General features: G+C 56.4%; 3 protein-coding genes across 3 annotated transcripts; 1 reads left to right on the forward strand and 2 right to left on the reverse strand.

The window, feature by feature from the left end:
* The first annotated feature begins 291 nt into the window (after nt 1–291).
* Ccdc78 (coiled-coil domain containing 78) lies at nt 292–4,090 on the forward strand. The gene is made up of 13 exons (XM_021221424.2): nt 292–411; nt 622–738; nt 827–913; nt 1,147–1,263; nt 1,493–1,581; nt 1,696–1,774; nt 1,860–1,985; nt 2,240–2,415; nt 2,542–2,623; nt 2,783–2,862; nt 3,338–3,404; nt 3,475–3,575; nt 3,661–4,090. Exons 1-13 carry the CDS (start codon nt 322–324, stop codon nt 3,761–3,763), a joined length of 1,314 nt encoding a protein of 437 aa, XP_021077083.1. The 5' UTR covers nt 292–321; the 3' UTR covers nt 3,764–4,090.
* Nucleotides 4,029–8,245, reverse strand: Fam173a (family with sequence similarity 173 member A). Its single transcript, XM_021221425.2, has 5 exons — nt 5,602–8,245; nt 5,117–5,221; nt 4,891–5,031; nt 4,470–4,520; nt 4,029–4,318 (listed from the first exon to the last, which is right to left on the reverse strand). Exons 1-5 carry the CDS (start codon nt 5,761–5,763, stop codon nt 4,088–4,090), a joined length of 690 nt encoding a protein of 229 aa, XP_021077084.1. The 5' UTR covers nt 5,764–8,245; the 3' UTR covers nt 4,029–4,087.
* Nucleotides 8,246–8,347: 102 nt separating this feature from the next.
* Nucleotides 8,348–10,759, reverse strand: Metrn (meteorin, glial cell differentiation regulator). The gene is made up of 4 exons (XM_021221459.2): nt 10,553–10,759; nt 9,735–10,135; nt 8,898–8,957; nt 8,348–8,815 (listed from the first exon to the last, which is right to left on the reverse strand). The coding sequence occupies exons 1-4, from the start codon at nt 10,648–10,650 to the stop codon at nt 8,499–8,501; spliced, it is 876 nt and encodes a 291-aa protein (XP_021077118.1). The 5' UTR covers nt 10,651–10,759; the 3' UTR covers nt 8,348–8,498.
* Between the last annotated feature and the right edge of the window lie 1,131 nt (nt 10,760–11,890).

Below are 11,890 nucleotides of genomic sequence, written 5' to 3' on the forward strand. Positions count from 1 at the left end.
CAGCATTCCAGAGGTCGAGGACCTCTAGAAATAGTTACAAATCCCTAAGGGATGACATGGCATTAAGACAAATAGTGTCTGCAACCACAGGTACAGATTTGGCTGTTGTCATGCACTCCTGGATGCAGCCGGCCTGCAAGAAAGAGAGTGCGTGTGTGGTTTTGCCATGAGAGGAAAGGATGCCATTTGTGGATACCACTCTTCCACTGCCTTGCCCTTCCATGTAGGCAGGAGAGGTAGTCTCTAAGATCAACAGAGGCCTTGGCAACACTGACAACTGACAACACTTCCAGCAACAGCCAGGGAGCAGGCCACTATCAGATGGATCAGAGGCCAGAACTTCTCTCCTCTATGCAGTACGTGGCACCCCCAGACCCCAAGCCAGGGGTCCCACTTCGAGTTGCAGAGAACGTGAGTCCTCCCAAGACACTGACATTTTCTTGGAGTCCTTCCTTTTCTTAAATGTCTGGAAGGGATTAAGTCCTTGGATCCTGTGTCTGTTCCTGCTCGGGAACAGAAGGGGCTGACCTGGCTCAGGAGGCCTGAAATGCCTCCAAGAGAATGGGGTCTGCGGCCCAGGCCTGAGATCCACCTAGGTGTGGGGTGGTGGTACCTTCTCAGGTTGCTCCAGGAGCCGAGGACTGGCTGCCGAGTGCTTCTGGGCATCCAGCCTGGGCCACTAGCCTGCAGACAGAGCATCAAGCACATGTGGAGCTGAGTGAAGAACAGCGGTTGCAGGTGGATGTGATGTAGGGCTGTGGGGTTGTGGTAGGAGCCGAGAGCCTAAGAAGCCACTGGCAGTAGCTCTCACCCTGGTAACCTACAGATTTCTAAGGAGCTGGTTGATCTGCAGATTGCGACCCATCGCCTGCGTGAACAGCATGAAGCTGAAGTCTTTGAGCTGAGGAGGGAAGTGAGTGGCCAAGTGAGCTATGTGTTCAGCCTGAGTTCATTCAGGAACAGAGTACACACCCGGGACAAGCACCATTGGGGGTTCAGGTGCCTGGGAGTGAACATATACTTTTATGTCTGTGGACCTCTACCTGGCTCCTGTCTATGTGCTCCTGCATGTACCCAGGTGAATATCTACTTGCTCCAGGTGGTCCGGCATCTAGCGGGACCCCAGGTCACCCTGGATCTCCACAGATTCTTCGACTGGAAAGTCGGGTGCTAGAGCTAGAACTGCATGGAAATGGTGCTGGCCAGGGACATACAGTCCAACCAATGGCCAATCTGGGGCAACACCAGGTACCACCACTAGAGGTCAGTGGAGAAACCCAGGCCTGAATGTGGTAGGTAAGTAACTACCACAGACTCTTAAGTTACCACCTGCCCAGGGACAATGAAACAGATGTCTGCTGCTCCCTCCCCTCCCCTCTCGTCCCTTCTGTCCGCGAAGGTGCAGCCCACGAAAGGCAGGCTCTCTGAGCCTGTGCAGCATGAACATCAGGGATCTGTGGTGAGTTTGGTGTCTGTCTTTTTCACCCTACAGCCTCCAGGAGGCCAGCAGAAGCTGCAGGAGGAACTGAAATGGCTTCTGGAGCATCACAGAGTCAGGCAGCAGGCACTGGAGACACAAGTGTGAGTTTCACCTCACCTACAACAGGCGGAGCCCAGTGGTCGGAGAGATGAGGGAGATGAGGGGATGAGGGAGTACCTCACGCTGGCCTAGCTGAGCCTGTACTGTGTTCACAGGGGAGCCCTAAGCCAGCAGTTGCAGGGAGCCCGAGAGGAAGCCAGGACAACTGGCCAGCAACTGGCTGCCCAAGCCATGGTGCGGCTTTACCCACCCCGTGAGCCTCTACAGCTGGCAGGTGGGAGTCCTACAAACAGAGCAATCGCCTCTTGGCTACTCCCAGGTGCTGTCCTCCTGCAAGGGTCAGCTCCGGCAGGCTGAGGCTGAGAACACTCAGCTGCAGCTCCAGCTGAAGAAGCTGAACGAGGAGTACGCTGTCCGGCTGCAGCACTGTGCCAGAGAGACGGTGGTGAGCACTTTAGTTATGTTGTGTGGTGGTCGGGAGTAGACTCTGAGACCTGAGGAGTGCAAGTCTGGCCTGGCTGTGCTGGCAGACAGTTACAAGGAATCTGTGGTCCTGGGTCCCTGCACAGCCAGCTAGGATAGAGGGTAAGGTTAAGGCCAACCATGTTACCCAACTCAAGCCCAGCTCCTCCAGCTTGGCTGCCTAACCTGGTCCAAACCCAGCCCCAACCCCAGCTCTGTCCTACCCTCCCCCTCCAGGAGAATGCCAGTAGCAACAATCAGGAGGCCCTTCAAGCTTTCCTGGAGGCCACTCTACAGGACATTCGGGCCGCACACCGAAGCCGAGAGCAGCAGCTGGCCCAAGCTGCCCGGGCCTACCGCAAGCGCCTGGCAGATCTGAACCGGAGGCAGGAGTTGCTGCTGACCACCTGCAGGTGGGCTCCACCCTGACCCAGGCACCTGGAGTGGGATGGCAACATGCGGCCTGTACTGTGGTTCAGTATGCTGCAGGAGCAGCGCCAGGCACACACGGATCCCAACAGGTCACATGGTATTCCCAGGGCTACCTTTGCAACAGCCATCAACCTGGAGCCATTGGCCATGCACTGGGCCACTGAACTCAGCCACCCAAGGGAAAACGAGGTAATACTGGGGCCCAGGTGCCCTCTCCCTGCTGTCCCAAACTGCCTTGAAGCCCAGAGCCCCAGGAAGGACTCACCCCTGGCCTCATCCCAAGCTCAGAGCCTTTGAACAGTCGGCCTTCTTCAGTCAGCCAAGGGAACCCTCCATGTCCTTTTACAGTATGGCCGACGTAGGACACTGCTACTGTACCCAGAGAAGGGACCTGGTGAACCTTCCAAGGAGAACAAGTCACAGCCACTGTGAGTGCTTTCTGTTGGTATAGGAGTCAGGCAGAGAGAACCAGAAGCTGAACAGCCTTCGTTCATCCTAGCAACCCCTGCCAGTGGGTAGGGTTCGCTTATCCCTGCTCTGGGCTATCTCAGTTTGAACGGAACACTGGCAATCATTGAACATGGACGGCTGCTTTGTTAAGTATCTGATAGGCGGGCGGGCCTGGTGGCCGTGGGCGGCCTGGTGGCCGTGGGCGGCCTGGTGGCCGTGGGCGGCCTGGTGGCCTCAGCAGCTGCAGCTTTGGGCCGCTATACCTGCTGTATACCAGGTAGGCTCTTGAGAATTGGGGAAGAAAACACTCTATAGGCCAGGGGTCACTGAGCTAGTCAGGGGATTATCCAAGTACAGATGCTCCGGGGCTTCAGGCCGTGCTATGCTGTCCTAAAACCAAGCAGCAGATACCTGCCTGGTTCAGAGACTGCCCCTCCTATCCTCTCCTCACAGGGCCCTAGACACTGCATCCTGGGCCCAGATCCAGCAGAGGCTGCAGGACTTCTCCCAGGACATTCAGGTAGTAGGAAAGGAGCGGTGGGGACCCCCACCCTAACCCTGCCATGGCTCATAACTCATGCCTCCACTAGGCAGAGCTAGAACGCGAGCGGGCACGGCTGATGGTCCGGGCCACCATGGCAGAGCAGCAGCTTTCTGAGCTACAGGAGTATGTGGACCAGCACTTGGGCAGGTAGGCTACGTGTGGCTCCAGGGTCCTAATCTAGGTGGAAAGAAAAGAATCCATGGCCAGACAAGTGATTTATCATCCCAATCAGGTACAAGCAGGAAATCTTGAAACTGAGGAAGTTGGTGAATACTGGAGATCCCCAAGGAGTAGAAGCTGTATCTTCGCCGTGCGGTGGTGGCGCACGCCTTTAATCCCAGCACTCGGGAGGCAGAGGCAGGTGGATTTCTGAGTTCAAGGCCGGCCTGGTCTACAGAGTGAGTTCCAGGACAGCCAGGACTACACAGAGAAACCCTGTCTCGAAAAAACAAACAAAAAAAGCTGTACCTTCCACTAGGCCTCGGTGCCCAAGGACCCAGAGTCACTAGATAGTCTCCCAGAAAATCCTCAAACCAAGTCTCTTTACAGCCAGCATGGAACGCTCTGTCCACCCCGCCCCAGGAAGTGACAAACAGAAGTCAGGATTGAACCCATGACTGAACCCACAGAGTCTTTATTTTATCCAGTCAGCCAGCTTGTCAAACAGGGGCTCTAGGGACTAAGGTAGAACTGGACTCTGGGATGGCCTTGATGGGCACCCCACAAGAAGACACAGCTAGCCCATCACCATGGAAATCATAGGCCCAAACTCTGTCGGTGCCCTCGCCCACCACAGCTACAGGCTGCCAGGTGGGAAGGGGGAATCGTCCAGATACCACACGGGCCCCCACAGGGAGCTCGGCTTGCAGCTTGTCCTCCAGCAGTTGGAGCTGTAGGAAAGAAGAGAGGGAGAGCACACAGGAGTAGGTCAGAAAAGGCTGCCCCATCGGCTGAGCCCAGAACATAGTCCAGGCCCGAGAGCATTCAAGAGCCAAGACTGTGGCCCTGACCTCCCGGCAGGACAACAGACCCAAAACCTACCACACTGGGAGCCAGGAACACAGACACGTTGTGACAGTCCCTGAGGCTCACCTGTAGGGAACAAAGGTAAAGGCTGGAGGGCATGCAACCCCCAAGGCAGGGCCTCTAGCCCACCCAGATATCCACATGATAGCCACTCAGAGCATGAAACTTGGGAGACAAAGGTATCAGGGACTGGAGGTGTGACTCGGTTAGCAGAGTGCTTGCCTAGCATACACAAATCCCTGGGTCTAATCTCCAGTTCTGCATAAGCTAGGTCTGACGCTGTAATCCTAGGCTAGATTGAGATAAACCTGGACTACAGACCACATCTCAAAAAAGAAAAAGAAAAAAAGAAAGGAAGAGAGGGAGAGAGGGTAAAGAAATCGAGTTTGGAAAGAGAGGGGGAGGGGGGAGGGGGAGATCAAGTTTGGTAGGGTACCTTCCAGAGATCTTTTCGATGGTAGCAGACACTCCCAGAACAACCGGCCCTCCAGGCATGCAGCCGTGCAAGTCCCACAAGCCACGGGTTCAGCTCATATCCCATAGCTGGACGGAGACCACATTGGTGGGCCGCCAGCACCTATGGGAGCCAAGAGTGTGGGATCTGGATGAAGGGAATGGGGCCACCACCGGAGGGACAACGAATATACAGACACAGGTCTTACGATCCTGCCATCACCAGAGCCTAGATCCACCATTTTTCCAGGGCGGCCTCGCAACAGTGACAGCACGTTCTCAACCTGCCGGGCACTCGCGCCAACGTAGGGCACCTGAATAAGGAATTTGGTGGGCTGAGGCTAGAATCGCACAGGCAGAAGCACCAGGTTGGGGGCCGACGCGAGCCTACTAGATTTCCTTCCTTAAACTGATAACTGACACATCCAGTGAGCCCCGCCCACTCTCCAGTCATAGGCCCGTACCCCCTCAGTAATTCAATCCCAGCTTCATTCATTTAGCCTTGGTCTTGACGATAGACCCAGGCTCCGCAACTAACTGGTCCCATCTCTCCGTACATCGGGTTCCCGGGTTAAGTCCCGCGCCATAATTGATTCCGCCCATCTTTAGGCTACCTACAGTAGCCTTGATCCCACCCATGGAGCCTTGTCTTGCACCGGTCCTGGCCCCCCTCCTCCAAGGTTCAACGCCGCACCTGCAGCCTCAGAGGCACCCGGCGGAAGCCCGGCTGCAGCAGCAGTGCCCATATGGTATAGACGGCCAATCCCGAGCCTGCCGCCGCCTGCAGTGTCTCCAGCAAGCCCAGCCGCCTCTCGCGTAGCTCGGTCAACGCTTCGGCTGGGTCGTCGAGATCCATGACTGACAGACACCCAGTTCCAGGCCCTACTTCCCAAGGCTCCCGGCCCGCAACTGGAAGCGGCTGCCCTCCCCGCTGCCCCCAGCCTGAGCCAAGCTCTGTCCGCTCGCAGCCTACACCAGCGGCAGCCGCAACTGCAGAAGTCTAAGTATCCGCTGCCATCCGCCGCCGGAAGTGGAGGAGGCCTCCGCGGCCAGTCCGACACTCATCCTTTTCCGCCCAGCCATCCGGGGGACCCTCCTTGGGTTCCGGATGATGGTTTGGGGTCGCGATGACGCAGGAGATGGGCGAGAATGACAGGGTTTGCCACGAGTGGGTCTACGGTCCGAGACATACAGCGGTCAGCTTCAGCTACAGACAACCACATGGAATGGAATCTCAGTTCTAAATCCTCGAGGCTGTACTACTCCTGGCCGGCAGCCTCGGGTTATAGCCAGGGTCTATAACTTAAAGTCACTCTCATGCAAATTCTGTTGACCAAGACAAGAAATGACTGAAAGCCTACCAAAAACCCAGAAGCAAACCTCAGAGGACGTCCTTCCAGTCGCCCCTCCCCCTCTTCCGCGACAATAATTAGGCGGGAAACAGAGAGTATTCTGGGGTCGAAGGAGAGGGGCGGGCAGATAGAGACAGATGTTGGCTCTCTAGTAAGTATGGAGGGAGGGGGCCGGATGTGAGCGACTGGGTGCTGGCAAAGGGCCCAGCCTAGGGTGGAAGACAGCCCAGGAGTCCGGAAGATCTCCTTCTTTCAAAAATAAAGGGTTGAGTGATTTCTAGTAAGGCCCTGCATGGAAACAGAGCCTTGAGTCAAGCTGCTGGACCCCGACCACCCACATTCAGGCTAACTGTCTGGGAACGGCAGATCTTCCCTGTCTATGCTCACTCATGGCCTGATCCTCTTTGGCCATCCCTAGCATAGACGGTGATGGCTTCCAAGCTGAACATACCCAAGACCAACCACCCTATTGCCCAGGCGCAGAGTGTTACCCTCCAAAACCATCTGCAGGACAGGTGTCCCAAGACAGCAGGTGTACATGTATTCTGCAGAGAGGCTCTGCTCCATCCAGCTCAGAATCTGGCCACCGGGAGATTTATACCAGAGCCCTCCCACACACTGAATTCTAGACAGGGTTGCTTGGACATAGCTATTCCAGTCTGCTGCTCCTGGCAATATTCTAAGACCTAGAGCACCCAGAAAGTCCTGACAACTTTACCTGACATTGGTGCCCACACTCTGCTCCTCAGCTGCCAGGGCTCTACTTGGAGGTGTCTCTGGTCCTCACAAGGCTTTCCCAGGCTAGCTCCTGTGATTTGGGTCCACCTGCTCGTACACACCATCCTCGCTGTCTCTGCCTCTACTGTTTGGAGCCTTCACCACCTGTTCCCTAGAGCAGACTTGAGGCCACTGGACCAGCCTTCCCCTACCAGATAGAAAGACGAGGGTCTAAACCCTTAGCACTCCATGGAGCTTGTGGGGAGAGAGAGAAAGTAGCAAGGGGCCTGTTCAGAGGCAGATATGGAGGGAGAAAATGCAATGGCCTACTCTTCAGGAGTGACCTCGGCCCCTCAGTACCCCTCCCTCTCCAGAAGCAGTCTATGGAAAAGGAGCATGCTCTCTGTCCACCCTCAGATTACACAGGTGTGATTTAAGTTATCTGACTATAAATATTCCAAAGAAGCCATTCCAGGGCCTATGTAGGGCATGGCACCACCATTGTCGAAGTCTGAGGCAAGGAAACATCTGTCTGTCTGGTCTGTGCACAGCCTTGTCACTCTCCCAGTCTGAATGAATAGTCTGTTGGGGCTCATGATGGATGAAAGCCTGAAAGGGAGGTCATGCATTTATAGAACTCCACTCTCACTCTACCCAGCACGGGAGCTGAAGCTGTTTCCCCGGAGCCTTGAGGTAAAGGCAGAAGGGGTCTGACGTCCTAAGAGACCCGGCGCACACCTCACTCGAGGGCTTTCAAGCCACAGGCTTTGTCTGTTAAGGGTCTCACTAGCCTTTTGCACAATAATGAGGCGCAGGAGAAAGGCAGGGAAGGCGACAACGGGGCCAGTGGCGGGAAACAGTCCTTAGAGACCCCATTGTCCATTTCTCCCACCGGAAACGAACAAGCAGGATCCCGCAGGGGAGACCTCACACCCTGCCTGCCGGCACTCTGCCGTGTCTGGATGCTCAGCACGTCTCAGGGGCCTCCGGACAGAGGGGCCCATTCTTCCCCAAGGGCAGGACCGGGCCAAGGATGACTGTATGGCTCACAAGGACCATGGAAGGGAATGGCGCCCTGCCAGACTACAGAACCCCTCCCTAAAGGCCTCATTCAGAGCTGGAAGTGATGTCTGCTTGCCCTCCCCCCCACCCAGGTCACCTTTAAAAAAAAAAAATCAATTAGCCCAAGTCTTCCAAACTACAGCAGTTGCTCTGAACCCCAGCAGCACCCTGGAATTAGAGGAAAACAGGAGCTCACTGCTCAGCAGGCTAAGAAGGGTTAGAAGGGCAGCAGACTGGAAAGTAGGGAAAGTGAGGCAGGCTCAGAGCTGGGTATGCCTGCCTGCCACAGAAGACCATGACTACAGTAGCTGGTATGATCCAGGTTATTTAGTATTCTACCAGCTCACTGTGGGTACCAGGATGCCATCTGAGCCACACCCTTCTCACCCACCCTCCCATCACCCCTCCCCAACACCCCATCCCCAGAAAAAGAGCCATCCAGGGCTTGCTCCCAGGTCTCTCAGTCCAGTGCCATCTCACAGGGGTTGAGATGGGCCATGCGAGCAGCGGAATAGACGCGGCTGAACTCTTGGAATCGTGGAGCACAGTCCAGCCAAGCTTCGCCAAATCGGCTCCAGCCCATGAAGAGGAAGGAGCCCGGGCCAGGACGCACACCACAGCGCAGCAAGGTACGAATGGAGGCCTGGCCCTGGCCCTCCGAGCTCCCTTCCTGGAACAGTGGCATTGTCTGGCGGAGGACACGAGCGGCCACCACGGTGATGACTGATTCTTGTAGCTCCGTGTCGTGGGCGACCCCACGGATGGTCCCATGGATCACTATGAGGAGACACGGTGGCCAGTGGTGGGCATGTGGGAATGTGGGGCAGACCCTAAGCTCTCCCGCAACAGGGACACTCACCAAAGTCACTGGTGCAAGCAGCCAGGAGGAGCTCGGCATCACTGCAGGGCCTGCAGGCACCTAGCATGCAAGGCAGGTTCTCAGCCAGGCCTGTGATCTCTCAGCACGAGCCCTCAGCTCCCGGGAGGAAAGGGTCCAGGAGCGAGAGACTAAACCCTTCTCCCAGCGTCACCCAGCCTGAAGACACCCTGCAGGTACATGCCTACTGACGGGCACTTCAGTGCCTCGTACACAGGCTTGCACACCCATCTCCTAAGCTCAGACCAACACTGGGAAACACTCTGTGACCCCCCCAGTTCCAGCTGGGGATAGTCTAATGGACTACGGTTCGGGGTCTCTAGCTAGGGCAGAACAGTCAGAGAGCCATTCATTCCCTGCAGGGTCAGGCTACAAGTTCCAGAAGAGCAAAGCACTGGGCCTGCTGCCCTGCAGGGAGGCAGGGCAGGCAGTCTCCATGGTGACGAAGAGGCACACTGGACTTTTGTTGGCTGGGCTTGCGGGGAGGGGAAGGAGGTCACCAGCAGGCCAGGGAGCCCTGGGCAGCCTTGGCCATAGGCTTTGATTCTGCCTTGGCCTAACCCTTCCCCCAACCCTTCAGAAACCAGAGACCCAGGGCTGGCCTCTCGGGCATTTGCCCCCTCCTGCTCTTTTCCTAAAATGAACCTTTTAAGAGGAGAGAAGGGCGGGAGCTCTCCCAACTCACTTCCCTGTGACCTGGAAGCCACTGTGCTCTCCACCGGAGTGCAATGGGGTGGCAAGGCCCATTCCCATCAGGCCAGTGTAGAGGGCCAATTTCTGACACCCAGATCCTCCCCAGCCAGTCTAATAATCACTCACCATCCACACCAAGACTTTGAGCCTGGGAAGACATTTCTGCACGTTGGTCCTCGTGCAGTTCAAAACGGAAGGCAGCAACTCTGCGGCTGATGTCGCGGTGTGGTGTGGCCTGCAGGAAAAGGGCTCGGCGCTCGCGGGGACCCCAGCGCATGCAGCGGCCCCCAGCCAGGTCCGGGCCCTCGGCCAGTAGCAACTCTAGGTTGCCGGCCATCCGTTCAGCGAAGACCTGGGCACCAGCGAAGGGCCGCGCTGGACGCAGACAGACGATGCTGGGCCGCGTGCCCGGATCGGGGCCGCCCAGGGTCAGGCGCAGCGCCCCAGCTGGGTACAGCCACTCGATAGCGCCCTCAGTACAGTCCAGGGTCAGCTGCCCCACGCTGCCAGGCTCCTGGGTCAAACCGCTGGGGACAGGACAGTGGTTCTCAGGTGGGTGGCCCTCGTTTCCCTAGCCCGCCCATCCCTTTTCCCGCGGCTACCAACATCTGCGTCCACTCTGTGGAACAGGACATTGAAGTCTGCGCTTCCTCAGTTCCAAGTGGGAACTCCAACCCAAGATTTAAATTAAAAAACAAAACAAAACAAAAAACAAACAAACAAAAAACAAGCCGGGCGTGGTGACGCACGCCTTTAATCCCAGCACTCGGGGGGGGGGGAGGGGGGGGCAGAGGCAGGCGGATTTCTGAGTTCGAGTCCAGCCTGGTCTACAGAGTGAGTTCCAGGACAGCCACTGCTACACAGAGAAACCCTGTCTCGAAAAACCAATAAAAAATAAAAAATAAAAAATAACCCACAACCCTCCCCGCAGTCCCTCCTGGTACCTGCCCCTCCAGCTGCAGCGGTCCTCCGAGTAGCCAGCGTGAGCGGACGCGGCCAGGAGGCCGCAGCACAGCGCGCAAAGAAGCGTGGCTACCAGCATGGTTAGGGGACGCGCCGGGGCCTCGGGCTGCTGCCCCGGGAGGGTCGGGGCCGCAGCGCGAGCAGCCCGCGGCGCGGCTGCCCGGCCCGGCGCGTCCCCACAACCGGCGACCCCTCCGCGCTGCCCGCTCTGAGCTCCGGGGCTAGGGGGCGGGGCCTTTGCTCTCGGACCAATCGCCACAAGCCGCAGAACTTTCCTCCAATTGCAGCACCCTCGTGGGGGTAGGGTGGGCTCAAGGCGGGAGCTTGGTCCAAGGCCGGGTTGGTGGGTTGGTGGGGTTCGCTGTCGACTGGAATCTGGAAGGTTGTCCACCTCTCTTGACCTTCAATGGACCTTGGGACAGTGGGGCTGTCCCTTTCTAAGAGAGGGAGTAGAGTCTGCAGCCAAAATCTGAGCTCTGGTATCCTGCTGCTGCTACTTTAGGAAAAGAGATTAAAACCCCTGTGTTCCTGCATCTCAGAGGGCCTGGAGCATGGGGCTAGGGCAAACCTTGGGATGGGGAAAAGAATACTGGCTAGGTCTGGAAGAGCAGCGTGGGAGTGTGGGTCTCCTCTGCCACCATACTTTCTCAGACCTACCTACACACTCCTTCAACGTTAAATGGATACTAAGAAAAAATGAGGCATTCTGGAGGGCCTGCCTAGGGACCCACCTGACTGACGAAACCTGGACATCTGCCGGTGCCAAAGTACCGCCGTCCCTACAGTCAGATCAACGGAAAGGGATCAATCAGAAAGAAACCCCGGGCAACCTGAGAACGTAGCTACGTTATAGAGCACCTACCACACAGGCATACACCCCTGGCTTTGATCTTCAAAATAATGTTAAACGGAGAGTGTAGTGGGCCTTGCCTGTAATCCCAGCAGGCAGGAAGTGAAGGAAGAAGCCCAGATGTTCAAGCCTCCACAGTGAATTCAAGGACAGTGTGGGCTACATGAGAACCTCTTTTTTGTTTTGGTTTGTTGTTGTTGTTCGTTTTTTGCTCATTTTTAAAAAATATTTTTATTAGATATTTTCTTTATTTACATTTCAAATGTTATTTGAAATTTATTAGTTTCCCCTCTGAAAATTCCCTATCCCCTCCCCCCTGAGAACCTCTTAAAATAACACACTAGAGCCACTGTGAAATCCCCCAAAAAGGGAAAAGCTTCTTTGGAGCAGTTCTCTCTCTCCCTCTCCACCCCGCTCCTCTCCCCTCCCCTCCCTTCCCCTCCCCTCTCCACCCTCTCCCCCCTCCCCT

Source organism: Mus pahari, chromosome 21 (genome assembly GCF_900095145.1).
Source record: "Mus pahari chromosome 21, PAHARI_EIJ_v1.1, whole genome shotgun sequence".
NCBI lineage: Eukaryota > Metazoa > Chordata > Mammalia > Rodentia > Muridae > Mus > Mus pahari.

Bases quoted from the DNA above. Each gene is read 5' to 3' on its own strand.
- Ccdc78 (XM_021221424.2), top strand. From the start codon at position 322: ATGGATCAGAGGCCAGAACTTCTCTCCTCTATGCAGTACGTGGCACCC. The intron at 2,416-2,541 runs GTGGGCTCCACC...TGGTATTCCCAG, and splicing joins TTGCTGCTGACCACCTGCAG to GGCTACCTTTGCAACAGCCA. The intron at 3,405-3,474 runs GTAGTAGGAAAG...TGCCTCCACTAG, and splicing joins ACTTCTCCCAGGACATTCAG to GCAGAGCTAGAACGCGAGCG.
- Fam173a (XM_021221425.2), bottom strand. From the start codon at position 5,763: ATGGATCTCGACGACCCAGCCGAAGCGTTGACCGAGCTACGCGAGAGG. The intron at 5,222-5,601 runs GTGCGGCGTTGA...TTCCTTATTCAG, and splicing joins GGGTGCCTCTGAGGCTGCAG to GTGCCCTACGTTGGCGCGAG. The intron at 5,032-5,116 runs GTAAGACCTGTG...TGGCTCCCATAG, and splicing joins GCTCTGGTGATGGCAGGATC to GTGCTGGCGGCCCACCAATG.
- Metrn (XM_021221459.2), bottom strand. From the start codon at position 10,650: ATGCTGGTAGCCACGCTTCTTTGCGCGCTGTGCTGCGGCCTCCTGGCC. The intron at 8,958-9,734 runs GTGAGTGATTAT...CTTGCATGCTAG, and splicing joins TCAAAGTCTTGGTGTGGATG to GTGCCTGCAGGCCCTGCAGT. The intron at 8,816-8,897 runs GTGAGTGTCCCT...GTCTCCTCATAG, and splicing joins TGCTTGCACCAGTGACTTTG to TGATCCATGGGACCATCCGT.